The 17,500-nt window shown below is 38.2% G+C and overlaps 2 protein-coding genes across 3 annotated transcripts; one reads left to right on the forward strand and one right to left on the reverse strand.

The window, feature by feature from the left end:
• The first annotated feature begins 4,526 nt into the window (after nt 1-4,526).
• Nucleotides 4,527-6,497, forward strand: LOC124297657 (partner of Y14 and mago). Its single transcript, XM_046748912.1, has 3 exons — nt 4,527-4,689; nt 5,090-5,186; nt 5,279-6,497. The coding sequence occupies exons 1-3, from the start codon at nt 4,659-4,661 to the stop codon at nt 5,787-5,789; spliced, it is 639 nt and encodes a 212-aa protein (XP_046604868.1). The 5' UTR covers nt 4,527-4,658; the 3' UTR covers nt 5,790-6,497.
• Nucleotides 6,498-8,110: 1,613 nt separating this feature from the next.
• LOC124297656 (neprilysin-4-like) lies at nt 8,111-16,063 on the reverse strand. Of its 2 annotated transcripts, XM_046748910.1 has the most exons (18): nt 15,787-16,063; nt 14,343-14,584; nt 12,967-13,128; nt 12,794-12,877; nt 12,475-12,686; nt 12,099-12,296; nt 11,900-12,013; nt 11,672-11,813; nt 11,423-11,540; nt 11,168-11,258; nt 10,866-11,042; nt 10,651-10,751; nt 10,501-10,559; nt 10,361-10,412; nt 10,210-10,277; nt 9,943-10,088; nt 9,701-9,868; nt 8,111-8,449 (listed from the first exon to the last, which is right to left on the reverse strand). In XM_046748910.1, exons 1-18 carry the CDS (start codon nt 15,804-15,806, stop codon nt 8,270-8,272), a joined length of 2,334 nt encoding a protein of 777 aa, XP_046604866.1. In that variant the 5' UTR covers nt 15,807-16,063; the 3' UTR covers nt 8,111-8,269. The 2 variants fall into 2 exon arrangements, with proteins under 2 accessions (XP_046604866.1, XP_046604867.1); XM_046748911.1 differs by lacking the exon at nt 14,343-14,584 and having other exon boundaries at nt 15,787-16,061.
• Between the last annotated feature and the right edge of the window lie 1,437 nt (nt 16,064-17,500).

The following is a 17,500-nucleotide window of genomic DNA, read 5'->3' on the forward strand; positions in this document are numbered from 1 at the left end:
TTCACCGTCGCGGTTCTACTGACCCCGAGGAATTGGGCCTGATGCTGCCACAAAAACGGACAATATATTCCCAGCTTCGTTCACTGGTTCCGTGACAATGCGGCGTCCACGGTTCTCGGTCACCGCGCCGGAATCACTTCCGATTCCGATTGTTCCTACGTCTACTTCCGGTTGCACGGGTGCGCCTGCAGCCGCATACTTCGCACCGAGAGATATAAGCCGTAAACACTCACGCACACATTCACACTTCGTTAGTTGTACCTGGATTTCAGCTTCTACGTGACGTCACGTTATTACGGTCGTAAATATACTCCGATTTTCTTCAAAATTAGTACCATGTTCCATATCCAATGCTTTACTTCTTCGGTATACGCGAAGAAAACATCGTCTTCGGATAGATTTCAGAAAAACTCCGCTGTTGACGGAACTAATTTATTTGAGTAATAAAAAGAAAAAAAAAAAAACATATTCATCTCATATATTTCATACGCGCCGACGAGCCGGAATTTCGCCAGCATCAATTATATGCACCTCTGCGCACGAGAGCTTAACGACGGCTGCTACGTCAAACGGATATAAAATAGACTATTTTAATGATCCTGCGTAAAATCCGAGAGCTCTCGGATATGCAAACAACGATTAATCGTAGTGTAAATTGGACGCGATATAGACGTGTCTACTTACATTTCTGCACCAGACGTATATTACGCTTATATATATACATATACGTGCACGGCAGCTTTGCAGAGTCGGCTTTATGTCACGCGGAGTACCTACCTAACTGTTCTGTAATTTGATGTTAAATCCAGCTACCTCGGTAGGTAGTGGAAACGACGAAGGGCTATTGCCGCGTTGAGTGATTGACGCGAATTAATCAGGGAGCTTTCGCGCCGTGCTGCAGCTCTGGAACGGCTAATAAAGATGCATCGCGTCGCTACAATCCTGCTGCGGAATTTGCGCCTTCCGAAAATTATCTCGTTCATCGATACGCGCGTTATAAGACCGTAGCTGATCAACCGATCCCTTAAATCAAAAGTTTCGATCTATCGATATCCGGTTGAACGCCATGACCTCTTCGTCGACGTGCACGTAGGCGGTTGGCGTGCTCGTCATTAGCCGAGAAATTTAGGCGAGACGCACAATGAGTCAGAATTGGTCATTTTTATAGGCCTACACTTTGTACCTGCGTCGTTCTAATCCGCACTTCATATTTATTGCTTGACGCCAATTATCTAGCCCGAAAGGGCGTTCGGCTCGTTTAACTCACTTCGCCTTCTTTTCATCGGGAACTTTGGGGATGAGGATTTACATACCGCACTCTGACCACGGGGCAGAACGTTTATTGCAGCCAGCATATTTCCGCATGCTTTAACGGTATTGTCGCACAATATTGTATAGACAGTCTATGAAGTGAGTCACTGTACCCTTCGTTTATTGCAACCTATTGAAATTCTTTTCGGTGCGGGTTAATTGTCACTTATCCTTATTCTTTCGTCTGTATACAATTTCAAATATACACTCTTTTCTTTTGACCAAGTTATATACCGAACTGTTTCGCAAAATAATTGTCCACCTGGTCCGTATTAATGGAATATTAATGTACTGCTCGCGCATATATGAATATCTTGATCCCATGAAAATAAGTTTTTGTTGATTACTGCATCCCGGAGAGCTCTAATCTATAACGCATTCTATATTATTTTTCTCAATTAAGTATCTAACTATCATTATAGAATATAACCCGTCGCAATGAAAAAAAATAAGCATTACAAGACCGTGAGCAATTGAAATTCACAGGAATGATTTTAATAACCATAGAGCAAAGGGATGAGTCTCCAATTCGGGGTAAATGTAATTGATCATGCATTTTATAATTGCAACTTGAGGTATGAAACCTGTATTAATGCCCAGGTGATAACCGTAGACGTTATAACGGATTTTCAAACTCGGCTATTTTTCACAATCTTGCACGTAATCATTCTTCGAGAAGAAAATATATTGTCGCCGTGTGTAATGTCCTGTACATGTAATTACGAGATAATTATATAAGGCAGCCGAACGACTGAGAGATATTCCTAACATCAATACACTGAGAGAAATTTTTAGTTCCGGTTACCGCTCAGTCCTTAACTATTTTCATTTTTTACCACAATCGAAAAATATAGTTCTAGGTAGAAAATGAAAATTAGTTTTACAGCTGTTACCGGAAAGTCTAGTATTCGTTACTATTCATTCTCATTACGATCACCGTTGCTATATTTTCTTGCAGCTGTTGCGAAAATTTAATGCTTGTGCAACAATAAATTGCTGTTAATGCCTTGTTTAACTAAAAAATTGGAGTAAGCCTAACAAATTGATTTTGTGTTGCAATTACCAAAAAAGGATCGACAATAGCGCAAAATGGTTACGCGTACCTCGTTTTTCGTCATCCCAACGTCATTCAAACAGTTTTTTTTAACGATACCAGTTTTACTGAATTTCTCTAGTTACTGTAACAAATGAAATTTTTACTCAGTGTACGACAAATGGCACCATCGGAAAAGTAATTTTAATTGAGAGAGCGAAATTTCTCAAAATAGATCGAGCCTTGAAATCATCTAATATACATGTTTCAGCGTATCAATTATCATAGATGTGTGTGTGTTTTTTTTTTCTTACAGATACAGCGAATTGCACACTAATCTTCTGTGCATTGAAAACTGCCTAGCAATCTAACATTACAATTGTTCGGTCCTGCATACCCGATCGATCTGTTTTATAGTTTTATCGTAAGTTTAAGGTGAAGGTTCGGTACAATTGCTAGCTATGAGAAATACATGTCCTAGAGGGTTCATGATTTTTTGTGCAGCTTGATTTGCATTCGCGAAGGACCCTCTAGGATGGCCGAAAAAAAAAACCTATTACCATTTTACAAATTCTATCTTTTGACTCAATGAACATATCATCAAATTCATGCATCATTTTTTAGATTATAAGTTCTCATATGCATAAAAAAAGGGAGCTCTAAGGAATAATCACCGGCTACGACGTTTCGAATTTACGGTGCAAAATTTCGTTTTTGACGGTAAAAAAATCTTTTTCGTCTTCGTACCGAGTTGTGAATCTTTTTTCCTGCACAATTTCGCGTAAAGAAAGTACTTCAAGAATGAAAAAAAATGCGACATTTTTTGTCAATTATTTATAATTCATTTACTTTATACATATGTTTCATCGAAAATCACTGTTCAAGGGACAGCAAAAATTATCGCGTTTCTCGTGAATGGAACAAAGATTTTTTTTTTAATTCACACAAGATATTGCGATAAGTATTTTAGAAGAGTCCTGCGAGGTCTCATATTCTCAGAAAATATCATTGCCTTCCACGCGACATTGACCCTGACTCCGTGCCGATCCGGGCCTTCGCGTATTTTTTTCCATCCCTGGAGTACTTTTTTTTATACAAAATTGCGTATGAAAAAAGATTCACAAACCGATGCGACGACGAAAAAGATTTTTTCACCGTCAAAAACGAAATTTTGCACGATTATTGCGCAGCGCTACCGATTTAGTTATACCATGCATACGAGAACTTGTAATATGAAATGTTACGCGTCGATTTTATGATATCTTCATTGAGTCAAAAGATAGAATTTGTGAAATGATCATAGATTTATTTTTTTATTTTTTGCAAATCAAGTTGGACAAAAAATCGTTAACCCTCTAGGACCGGTATTTCTCACAGCTATGAAGCGCACCGAATCCTCCCCTCAAAATTGTATCCAAAATAATGACTATTCTGGAAGGGAGTAACGACCCAGGCCACGTCACTCTGACGCTGCATTCCTGGAAAGGAAATCGCATTTGGCGAGTCAATAACCGCGTTTCGAGACGACGTACCTGAAGACCATAATGACACCTTCTAGCAATTGTCCAATCGTCGAAGCTTACCCCCAATCAACGCTGGCGCAGGTGTATCCGCATTTACGACACGCAGGTAGGCGCCACATGTGCTACGTGCAGCAACCCTTCGGGAGAGGGCGGGGTCGAAGGAAATCGCAAGGGTCCTTTATTGTTCTATTTCCCACTTCGGACGTACCTGCCCCTCCCTTACACTCGCGATGTGTGCAGCCTGTGGTATAAAAGTGCAGTTCGTCGTATGCAAAAATCAAATAGCAGAGAACCACCACGGAGTTCGCATCTTGCTGGTTCCTCGGTTGAATTTCCTCTGCAAACTCTAACAGTGAGTTAGTCATTGATAATTTCATCGATTCGATAACTTGCGAGTGTCCTGTGAATCGCGACGTGTGCGGTGTTGGATTCAAGTTGGCAAAGTGATCGCAAAGCCCCAACTGATAACTGATAAAAGTTGGATTATTTGATAACTGGCGAAAGGTGAACGAACAACTAGCTTGTTTACGGACAATTTCGTTGCATTTAAGTTGCATATGCGTAAACGAATGTTACCTCGCTTGTGATTGTTTGAAATTTGTTCGCGCTTGTTTTCCGGCTGGTAATACGCGAACGCCATCTGTGGTTGAAAACCAGACGCAGCAACGCTTGTGAAATCAAAGCGTTTGTGATCGTAGGGAAGAAAAGTGGAAACATAGCGAATCGAGAATTATAGAACATTTTCTCGAATATACGTAAATTTGTGACTTAATTAGTATTTATAAGTGATAATGGCGTCAACGGACACGAAAAACGATCAAGGTATACTGAATTCTATCCTGTTTATCCATGATAAATCACCTTGAATCATATCTTTCTTTTTCTAACCTCAAACATTATAAACAATTATATATAGAATCATTCCGAACAACAATGTTTACAACATTAATCGACGTGCTAAGCTCGGTTTTCACCTGTTTCACCTCAACCATCGAAATGATAGCACCATATTTCTTGTTACATATTAAATTTGATTCTTTTCGTTACTGTTATTGTTGGCATCATTCATTGTTTATTATTGTTCACGTTAAATTTGGCAACTAAGCTTAGCAGTTTGAATTTTGAATCTAATGAATCGATTGCTTACTTTGTTAAATAAATAGCCGTTGACCTTATATTTTTATTTACATGCCAACTATAGAGAAAGGTTTCTTTGACACAGGTGGATCGTTTATTCCGGCAAGTCAGCGTCCGGATGGCACTTGGCGCAAACAGCGAAGAGTAAGGGACGGCTACATACCTCAAGAAGAGGTTCCACTGTAAGTATAAATACATTTGAATAGATAGTCAAAGAAAAAATGACGGAAAATTTTTCATTCAATGTCAATAATTCATGTTTGTTGTACTTCAGCTACGAGAGTAAGGGCAGGCAATTCAGTAGAAATCGGCCTAGTTATCCTGTTGGAATGACCGCTGAGTTTGTGGCAGCCCACAAAGCAAGGAGAGAAGCTGAAGCAGCAAAGTCGGCGCAGATACCAGGTCTGATAAAAGCGAACGACGGCAAAAAGAAGAAAAAGAAGAGTAAGAGTAAAGCAGTCGACGCAGTGACGGAAGGTCTCGCTAAAACAACAATATCACCACCCGTTGTAGAGAATGGCAAATCGGCGAACCCGAAATGCCAGAAAAAGCCGGTGACCAACAACACAAATGTTATTCCGACCCCAAGCAATAGCTTGCCCACTCAAAACACAGATCCAGCGAAAAGGCTCAAAAACTTGAAAAAAAAGTTAAGAGAGATTGAAACCATAGAGCAGAAGATAAAATCAGGAGAATTGAAAATTCTTGAGAGAGAATTGTACGACAAAGTCATGAGGAAAACAGAGGTTCTAAAAGATATTGAACAGCTGGAAGCAAACCACTAAACGGCTACCAAACTACTATTTTATTATTATTATTGTTATTTTGAGTTTTTCCGCTTTTTACACTTGTCACCCTTTATCGGTACAAAATGTAATTGTGCCATTTAGGATAATTATTGATGTTTGCTGTTTTATTATATTAATATTGAGTGGAATTTAGAAATAATTATGATAATAGTAGGAATAATAATTATTGTTGTAACATAGTTTTCAAAATTATTCGTACTGTACAGTAAATTCTCTATCCTTCAAATGCACGTGATAATTATTTGAAAAATAACGATGTATAATCTAAATTAGTATGTTATATGATTTTTATTTAATGTATATGTATACATTTTTTGCTAAATGCTTACATGAGCATTTTAACGAATTATTGTAACAATCAACAAGTACAAGTACTTGATGCGCATAACTTTAACTGTATTAACCGAAGACCTGAAATTCATAAATTTATTATGAAATATCGATGATACGAAATGTTGAAGGAAATATAGAATAAAAATTATCATTTAAAAAATTCCCCGTAATGTTCAAGCTAGTGTAACAATAGATTAGATTAGAATACTCCAAAATTTTATTAGCGAATAAAATAAATTCATCATCATTGACCAAATGTTTAATAAAACAGAGATGATTTAAACATAACCAAGTATGTTCTTTTATCCTTATCACCTCTGCTACACTCTGTAACTTCCTCGAAGATGAGCACCTTATAATACAACTTTTCCCATTCGAACATAACGAGTAGAGTGTATCAAAAAAACCGACTATTTTTTTTTTTGGAGAACATTGAAAAATCTTCCGAGTTTCCCTCAAAAATGACCTCGGTAAAATATGAGCTCTTAATATTGATATTTAGAATTTTATTGCTCGAAAACGAATCAGTGTGAAGATATAAACAAAACATATTCTTGTAGGAAATTTGACACTCTACAAAAAAGATCTGAATAAAGATTTGCATAAGGTAAGTCGTTTCGGAGTCATCAGGCCTCAAACATCGAACCGTTTGAAATAATGATGTTATTAATTTATAAATGCTACAAAACTGACTCATATCACTTAAATACACAATATTATTGATTTTAAAATTAAAACTATAGACTTCCAATGAAATGTTAATTAGCAAATTTCATTAATCAACGATATGAGTCAGTTTTGTAGCATTTATAAATTAATAACATCATTATTTCAAACGGTTCGATGTTTGAGGCCTGATAACTCCGAAACGACTTACCTTACGCAAATCTTTATTCAGATCTTTTTTGTAGAGCGTAAAATTTCCTACAAGAATATGTTTTGTTTATATCTTTACACTGATTCGTTTTCGAGCAATAAAATTCTAAATTTTAAAAAAAAAATTTCCCATGTTATTTAAACGGGAAATAGAAAATTGAGAATCGCCACCTCTAAATATCAATATTAAGAGCTCATATTTTACCGAGGTCATTTTTGAGGGACACTCGGAAGATTTTTCAATGTTCTCCAAAAAAAAAAAATAGTCGGTTTTTTTGATACACTCTAATAACGAGTATTGCTAAAGCTATAAGCCGGATCTCCATTACGAGCAAAACAATGTTTGTGTTTTTTTCGCCCTTAATTGCAGACTGTCATTTTGTGATGTAAAGAAATGTCTACCAGATACGACGTAAAAAGATTCAAAACCGTTTCCCCAAAAATTGTAAAACGTTTGAATTCTTCTTAACGATCCATATCTCAAATATTCGTATCACCTAAGTTATTCGTCATGAGATGATCGCTCATTGATATTTTGTCTACAGGCACGTATCGTTCGTTTACGGAAGCGAACTCAACCTCAAGATAAAAATGAACCGTAGGGTTCTTGATTGATGATCGACCTCGGAAACTGGCCTGTCGCAGAGAAAATTTAAACTGGTACGCAGGTATCGCAATTTCTCTGCAAAGCTGGGAAAGAAGATTAGAAGCCTGAATCTATAAATCTCTTTAAAGTAAGTAATGAATCATGAAAATTATCGTCAATTCACTGCTCAATCATAATGTTCAGGGTATAGAGTATATGTTATTATATACTTTGCGAAACTTGAAATAACGTGTAAAAAAGGCTACGGAAGCAATACTTGAATACCTATCGCGGTCAACTAAATCGGTAATTAAAAGTGAAATAATACATAGAATTTCCACAAAGATTTGAGCAAATTTTTCGCAACGTTGATCATATTGAGAAATCTCCGTTCTATTTTGGATAAAATTCCCAGACATGAATAATTCAATGATTGCACGACTCTTCCCATAGTTTTTATTATGAATATTTGAGACTAGATGCTGCATTATTTTACGTTTTCCTTCAATTTCCGGATGTATTATTTTCACCAAATTGATCGAATCCTCTTTGCCGAGGGGCCGAACAACCATTTCAACCCTTCAAAGAGACTCGCGGCCTTTTCCGCTACTCGTCCACCAGCCCCGTCCACTTAAGTACACAATAATTCACAAAGCACTGTTTACTTCCAAAGATTACACTTTTCCAGTCGGTTCATTCTGCTATCTGCTGAGCAATTAAAAGCCTTGTTAAATCCCTCCGAATTTCCCAACGTGCCGATGACTCGCAGACGGTTAGTAGGATGCGCATCCGAAGCCACAACGAATGCCAAATATTCCTTAGTCACCGTTTCGCACCATGTCTGCAAAATCGATAAATTAACTTTGCAGCCCTCTTACTTTCTTACGTTATTCACAAAAGCCTCGTGAAACGGCGAAGATCTAGCCAAAATCCACGCTCTCCCTAATCCAATCAATATTTCCTCATCTTTTTGTTCGCAGAACTACAGGGTGAAAAATCGCATTCGGATTATATTATTGCCAAGAAGTTAAAAGTCCCATAAACGCAAGTTCCGTACTAGGCCGCAATCATGTGTTTCCTGTGTTTACAACATATTGTTATGACCATCGTGACGATAGTGTGTTTAGTAATCGTCGTGCCTTTGGTCTTGTATCTCATAATCCACTTTTCAACGTCAAGTAAGGAGGGAAAAGAGCCGGCGAGCAGTTGACGAAAATGAGGCGATATCCGGTGAATTGGGATAACGAAAAATGGCTCCAATGTTCCCTCAGTTTCAATTCGATTCTACGTTCGATTTATAATCGCTAATGCGATTTCTCGGGCGCATGTTTAACGGTTTCAATCAAAGGGTTTGCGGGTTTACGTAATAGGAAATGGCAGGGAAACTTTTTGCCCTTTTTGTGTTTCTGAACACTTTGTACACTGTAATCACTTACTGGAACACAGGACTTTACGAGTGCGTCATGCGTATTCTAATAGTAACCTTGATTATGGGCTTGGTCATTTTTTCCTACGAAGCGTACGTTGATTATTGCGAACCGGACTTTTAGCGTTATCTCGAAAACGCAGGTTGCGTGTGGTCATGTAATTTATATATCCTAATTCAGATAAGCATTGACTCGTCATCATCGCAATACTTTTCGTTCAACTTCACGTTGACTTACTCACTTACTGAGTAATTTAAATCACAATTAAATGTTTCAACTTATACGATTAATTCACAGTTAATCACGAACTTTAAACTATTATCATAATAACCATATGCTCGTTAACACTCGTATCGTTACATAAGCCCATATCGAAGTGTAATATTTACTTTACCGATGTGCAAGTACACCGGAATTATTACGACCATTATTGTGTGTATTATGAATTAGTTGTTCAAAGCAGACTTATAAATTGTTCATGAACATTAAATAGACACATCGAAGTTCGTCGAGCGTTGGACGTTGTACAATTGAACTTTATGTTGATGTTAAAAGTTGTTAAACTGTATCGTGCAATAATCGCGAACAAATATAGAAAAAAAAGTTGAATAAACTTTTGAAAATAAGAAAAGCTCATCAACTTTCACGCATATATTTATACTCACGTTTCCAAAGGATATGAAAAAAAGCTGATCGTGTGTGAAAGATTCAAGTCCCAAGAGTCGGGGTATGTCTCCATTTTTCTGTTCCAATTTTTTCTTAAAAATTTCGTAAGATGCCTCGAGACCAGTGGAATCGGCGATATTTTCTCCCTGAGTAAGCTCACCGTTTGCCTGTGTACAAACAAATCATTCAAGCAAACAAATATCCACCGATCATAATTATCGCTTGCGATTTTCTAACTCACCCGAAACACTTCAGACGCCGTTGATATTTCATCGATTGTATAATTGTTGTACTGATCGACGAAACATTTAGCTTTTTCTTTGAAAGCCTTAATCGTACCGTCCGACCACCACTGATTGGCATTTCCTGCCTTGTCAAATTGCCGGCCTGGATTTAAAGAAAATGGAAAGGAAAATGAATAAAGCGTCATTGCGACCGAATCATTTGATGATACGCTAATTTATAGTAGAATATTGATCGGCGAAAGGATTTTGGAAAGAAAACTCACCGACATCGTCAAATCCGTGGGATATCTCATGGCCAATAACAGTTCCGATGGACCCGTAATTCAGAGAACTAGGAAATAATACAACGATTTGAAAAAAACAAATCATACAACGAGAAGACACGATCGGTTTATTTTGAAATAAAAAGCTTACTCTGGTACTTCTGCGCTGAAGAATGGTACCTGTAATATCCCAGCTGGAAAAGCTGAAATATAAAATATATACGTGTAAAAACCGTAAAAAGCACAAGGTAAATATCATTCGAGGTATTAAAACAGTGATTCTGCACTTACTCAACGAATTCATGTTGGGATCGTAGTAAGCATTTATCGTTATGGCTTCAGTCAACCACCTAGACACGAAAATTGTGATGAAAAAGTTGTGACGCACATGAAATTTAACAGCTTGTAGTTCAGCGACAATAAGCAGTTCACCATACTCACGCTTTCTCATCAACGGGTGTTCCGTACTTGCGGAACTTTTTCTTCCGTTCGTATTGTTTAAACGTCACCGTATTCTCAAAATGATCCTGAGTGACTACCAGCTGTAGAATAATGGAGAATATTGAAAAGAAGCATTTTTGAGAAGCTCGCGTAGAGCAAAAAAAAAAAAAAAGGAACAATCGCAACTATCGAGAAAACTTTCTGCATATTCCTACCCCTTTGTAATAATGTATCATGGCAGTTTCATTATGATACCAATCAGGGTGACTGATGAATTGCTTCATTGTGCGAAGTTTTCCTTTGGCAGCGAGTTTCGTCTTCTCATCCATCCAAGTTGAGCGCGAAATTTGCTCTTTAAACTCTTCTTGCATCTCTGACACAATGTCTGATGCCTTTCAACGGATGTCGAGAGAAAGAAAACAAGTATAAGTAATCGCATGTAAAACGTATCGATTACACCGATCATATATGATAGTTCAAGAGTTTTTACATGTATACATAAATAAGGAGCTCTTACGGTTTTCTTAGCATCGCCGGTGACGAATTTTTTCACGTACTGATACGAAATTGCATGCTTCATATTGTTGTCGGTAACGCACGTCATCCACCTATGTAATTTCCATAATTATTGAATCATTAAAAATTAATCGATTACGCGACTACTTGAAACTAATAAAATTCGAAAGTTGCGTTATTTCATTCGTAACTTCGATTCAGAGGTAAAAAACAAACGAACATGTAACGAGGAAGCGCAAATAGCAAAGCCGCAAACCTTTTCCGCTGCTCTTTGATACCAAAGACTTTTTTCTCAATCTCGAAAGTGATGTTCCTCATCTGCTCAGTGGTGGTTGGCAGAAGTGAGTTTACCATTCGCCAGTGAAGATAATTGACTGAAAGAATTCAAGCCACGATGATAACAAGCCATAACTATTTACCGCAGTAGAGAATAAAAAAGACCGATCCTCTTCCTTTCCCCTCAATTTTACACGCATGAAGTAATTGTTGACCGTATTAACTTTACCAATTGTACGCGAGGGTGTCTTGTCCAGCAGCGTGGCAAGCTTGAAGTAATAGTCCACCTCCATGACGATAATTCTCTCGGTAGATTCGACGTTGATTTTCACATCGTTAAACTGGTTCTGTACGGTCTTCAACCAATTCACCTACGCAGATCGATCAGGATGAAGAAAAAAGAACCGATAACAAAGGTCGAGTAAAGATCTAATCGAGTCGGTTGCTCCGTCCTCACCTTAGAAGCGAAGGTCTTCGGCTGGGCGTTGTTGTACCAATTCTGCAAATGCTGAATGGACATGGGATTGTAGAGGCGATCCAAGTCCCTCCTCATTTCATCCGGCGAGGAAATCTGTCGGCAATATTTAAACGTTGAAAATAAATCGGGGAGCGACGAATGATCGATTTTCGTTCTAATTAATTCGGCTGTTCCGTGCCTTGGCCAGTTCCGTTTCGAACTTGACAATGGCCATGGCGTCCCTCGAAACACGTTCGCGAGGCACGCGAGAGTTTCTGGATTTGGCGAAGGCGAACGCCACGTTCTCGACGTACTTAACGTAGTCGTCAATTATCGTGGAAAACCTTTCGTTGTCGGTGATCATCGATCGGGGCAGAATGGTCGAGGCTTGGTCCATCTGGAACAGCGGTAAATCTTCTCGTAAACTATTGTATCGCATGCGGTGCAACTTATCACGTCTATATTTTCATTTGCTTACGCTAATTCGATCGTGCGACGCGTCACTCGTCGTGCGTTCGATACCCGATGCCGATGCACGAGGATCGACTTACTCTAGGCGAGGCAAGGCAACTCACGTAAATTGAATAAACACTGGCATTCTTCAAGTCCACGTCAACAACTATCCCGTATATCGAGTCCGTGTCGTATTCACGGCTGTAATTTTCTTCTATCTGCTGCCAACTCAATCTGCTGCTCCGCCGCCTCGAAGCGTCCAGCATTATTGGCCATCCACCGTTTTCGTCAAGAATAGCCAAAATCCGATCGATCCCCTTTCGCTCGATCGCATCTGCGGGTCCAATTTTACGCGTCATTGACAATTTCAATTAATTCGGATGCCTTTTTTTCCTCGAAACATTGCCGACGTTCTAATGTGCGTATTTGAATTCAACCCACCTGTGTTCATGCAAGCTCTGTAGGCCGATTTGGCGCTCTTGACAGGCTCTAAATCAGATACGTCAATATCTTCCTCAAGGATTTCTGTAGGGACGAAGTGAGATTCGATCAGAGGCGACGGAAAAACGATAAACTGCGATACGATGTTCGAAATCATTGATTTCAATACCCACCTCGAATACGCTGATTTAAAATATCAGTTCTGACGGCGAATTGGTCCCAACTCGATTCGGTGGGTGGCAAAGGGTGGGCGGATGGCCATCCACCGCAAACGAAACCAAAGAAATCTTCGCAAGGATCAACCGTCGAATCCATGTTCGTTATGAAGTTCTCGGCTGGGAAATATCACATTGTATAATAACATCAAGATTTGAATAACATTGCGGTGAAGCAGTTATACAGGTATGATGTATAATAGCGACAATGAAATTTTTAATTACCGATTTATGATAATGCCACTGATTCTCGGTAAACAAATTACTAGCTGCGATTGCTGATAATTGTTTAGCTGATTATTCTCGCGATTTCACGGGTGCATGTTTTAATCGTAGTTACTCTCTAAATTTAAATCAGTGAAAATACACTGATTCCCAGTTATAAGTATACTGCTAGAAAAAATCAGGACATATACACTGACAGATTCAGTGACTTTTCATTGATATTTCAATTATTCTCATAGTATATATACTAGGGTGGGTCAAAAAAATCAGATACCTGAAGAAAATCACCCTAATATATACTGAAAGACAACAACGAGCATCAGGGTAAGTCGACCAGCCTGAATCAACGATTGATCCGAAAACTTCCCGCCATTCGCGTTACTTGCGCGAGTAAAATATCTTGCAGATCAAATATTCGTTTTCCCAACTAACTCAGGTACGGCTAAAAATAAGCTGATTTTGGTTAAAACTTGACCTATCGTCGGTTGAAAGAGAGCAAAGCAATTGATCCAATTTCACTTGAAATGGTCCTCCGGTTTTCAAAATACCGTGAGACAAGGAAATCAGGAATGGCACGACCGAGTTTATTCGAAACCTAATCAGTTCCAAGTCGGAAAGAATCCCAGCGATTGAAACAAAGGTCGTGAAAATCCGTTGATGGATTCTCGATATACAGCCAGAGGAAAAATTAACCTGTCTGTCTGAAATTAATCAAAGATGATTATCGTGCCCTCAAACCGTGCGTGACTGGAGAAACTTTAACTTTTCACTGTCAAGGTGATTGTGTGATTATAGTATAAACATCCCATCTCAAAAAGGCGGGAACATGAAAGCGTCGAAATAAATAACACTATAATGTATTATACCCATTTATGAATTGGCGGTTTACACCAGCACTTAGACCGCTTGGGGGAAAATAAATTTTGAGGAATTAGCTTAATTATCGCATCGTTAAACCAACGGAGTAAATATAAGACGGAGAAAACTCATTTCAAAAGGCGGTATACGAATGTACCTCGGAATATACGTTACGTAGTGCAAACTCTGAGCGTAAATAGAACCGGACGAAAAGTCCATTCGCATTTAATAATAATCCCAGATTTACATACCCGCGGCTCTGCAATCTTCAGTTTGGCAGATCTTAATCGATTGCCGATCACTTTCTGACGCAGACTTTGTGACCCCGTTAGCATTGGATTCCGCGGGCCAATTTTTGCCCGTCAAATTCGAAATTTCATCCTTGTATTTTTCGACTATAAACCACGGCACCGACTCCAGAAATGCCTCACGCGGATGTATTCGTGTTGACAAGATCGTCGAAGGCAGCGCAAGACAGATGCAGATACCGATGCTGTACAGTGGAGAGAAAAGATTGGGAAATAAACACGTGCAGGACATTTAATTCTGATCGAAAATAAACATAAAGGCTCGTAATATTTGATTTTAAATATTTATAAATAAATTACGTTCCGAGAATATCATCGCAATCTTCGATTTCGGCCACGTGAACATTTTGCCTCGTCGAACCTTTTTCTTGAGAGGCATGCGTGGAATGACTTGAGAACCGAATTTCAAACGAAAACTTGGTTTTTGTCGTTTAGATGATACGTGTTGAAAATTTTTTTATTTGGACCATAATGTACGTGTACAAATTCACCTGTTATTTGTATTGGCACGGTATTGAAAAAAATTCGGTTCAGTTTCAATCGGTGAATGCAATTTCGGAAAATGATTTGAATTGTGTAAATAAATTGCCCAAATAAGGTGCCCTTCAAGTCGTACCTAAGATTTTTATCATCAAGTTTAAAATCGTACGACGCTTACAGTGCCTGATTCAAACCAGGGCGCGTTAGAATTGGGGAAGCTAGGCTAAACTGGACATCTCTCTCGAAACAAGTTAATTCTACTGCAAGAATGATATCATATATGATCGAAATTGAACATTTTAATATTGTGAGACAGATCAGAAACTATAAAGCGAATGTAGAATCGGTCCGAGAATGTTAGCGAATATGAATACTTTGTTGCCAGAGTTTTTCGAAGGAATATTTTCACCAGGAAGATTACTTGAGAATTTCAAGTTTAATCCGGAGTGCACAGTAGCAAGCTCTAAATAATAAACTTTCGATGCACTACTTATTTGACAAGTGTGAAATTGCTTGATCGCTGATCGTTAGATGCGAATAAAAAAATTGACTCTACAATAGCGTAATTGTATTTAGCAACGAACAGCAACTAAGTTAAATGAAATTTTCGGATAGCAATTAGCAAATCGTTCGTCAAAATAAAAAAAAATAAAATCTTCGATTTACGCTAAATCACGTTAAAACTAAAATAATATAGTAACACAAACTTGCAGTTACAATGCCTCTGAATGCCTGGAAAAAATTGTCAAGCCAATTATCCGATTAAACTTATACGATACAAGTGAGACATCGCGTGAAGCTTCGGTACAAAATTATGAAAACATCCATAAATTAAACTGTAGAATTCCCGTGAAAGCATACGTCAATGAAAATATTTCGAAGATATTTTTTTTTTATACAGACTTACGTAAAGTTATCGAGCAGCATGACGATCCTCGCGCTAACGTGACGATTTCAAATTCTGATTATTACAGGTAAGCGGGATTCAACCGGGAGCAAGAAATAAATTTATCACCGGCAACGGACGTCTCCACTCTCCGGATTGCAGTGGAACTAATCAGCGTTTGATACCTTATTATATACAGTAATTTTATGGTTCGCCAACTCGGCAATCTGCGGCTGCCCTCCTCCTACGATTCACACTCGGCTCGCACAATGACGGCAAGATTTCGTGCAAAAGTCGAGAGCAACGTGTATCGGTACATTCACATGATACACTGTCGCTCGCAAGCAGTCTACATGCAGTATTCAAACTTAACGCCGCGTAACCAAGGATGATGAGAAGATATTTCAACGCGGCAATGCCCCCGATGTCCGGCTGCTGGACGTTTTTCGAAAAACAAAACTACCCGAATTCGTTTCGCACTCAGTTTTTGCCAAGTTTTTAATTTTATAACCTTTCATATACTAAACCGGCTTATCGTAATTTATATACGATATTTTTATATCAAAATCTACAACCTGTAATTCCACTTTTTTTTATTAATTTTTTGGCGACGATACCAAATACAAGTAACGTCAACGTTACCAAATTGTACTATGAAGTATCGTCTCGATTCTGTGATCGAACAATGCAAGAAAATAAAGTTTCGGTATTGTACTGAAAAATTGTTATTTGCATTTTTTGCAAAACGAATATGATTCTTTGACGAAACTACTTTTAATCGTCACAATAATTGCGGTTCGGTGAGAGATGTATAATGCAAAAGAAGTACGAAAATACAAACTGAATGAAAGAATTTTTGTTTTTAACTGAATACGATTTAATCGACAACGCTATATATATATATATTGCAGTTATCAACCGAATTTGAAATAAGATTGTGCGAATAATTCTACAGTTAAGGTATTTAAAGTTGAAACGTAATTACCGCATCCGGCCGAATTTGCGCGGACCATAATTATGACATAATTAAACGCGAATAGGTTTACGAACAATTTGCAGGAGCAGTAAAACGTAGATTTTACTCCAGGAAACGATAAATATTATCAAGGCTAGTTTTGAAGACCAGGACTGGGAACCGGTGATGGCGCAGCGTGTGAAACGGACGGCTATCCTTATCATCGACGATACGGACTTCCGGTTTATCCCACGCAGTTTCGTCTCCTCTCCCCCTTAACAATGTGCCGTGTTACGAAAACCAGGCGGAGATTGTGGGAATTGTAACGAACTACTACCTAGAATCGCGTCGCAATTTCTTTGAATGAAATATAAGAAGATAAGTTAAACATAAAAGCTTGACTCGTTTGGTATATCGAACGAATTTATTTGCAAGAGAATTTGAATTGAAATAATTAATATACGGTACGGAAGTGAATGTCTAATATATACATCAGGATAAAGAGAGGGAAGAAAAATTCGGAAACAAATAGACATTTTTTCAAATAAAAAATAAGGCTGCAAGCTTAACCAGTAGCGAAGGACCGTTTAAGTTCGAGGATTTTTACGTAAGGATAATTATAACAGGTTAACATCAATCGTACGCATTTTTATGCATAATATATCTATAACACGTAATCCTCGTGTACTTCATAAGCATCATCAGTTATAGTTTATTAACAGTGTTACACGCACAATCATACATAGAACAACGTCGATCGGTTACAGGTTTCCTATTCTC

The sequence above is a fragment of the Neodiprion virginianus genome, chromosome 2 (assembly GCF_021901495.1).
Source record: "Neodiprion virginianus isolate iyNeoVirg1 chromosome 2, iyNeoVirg1.1, whole genome shotgun sequence".
Classification (NCBI taxonomy): domain Eukaryota; kingdom Metazoa; phylum Arthropoda; class Insecta; order Hymenoptera; family Diprionidae; genus Neodiprion; species Neodiprion virginianus.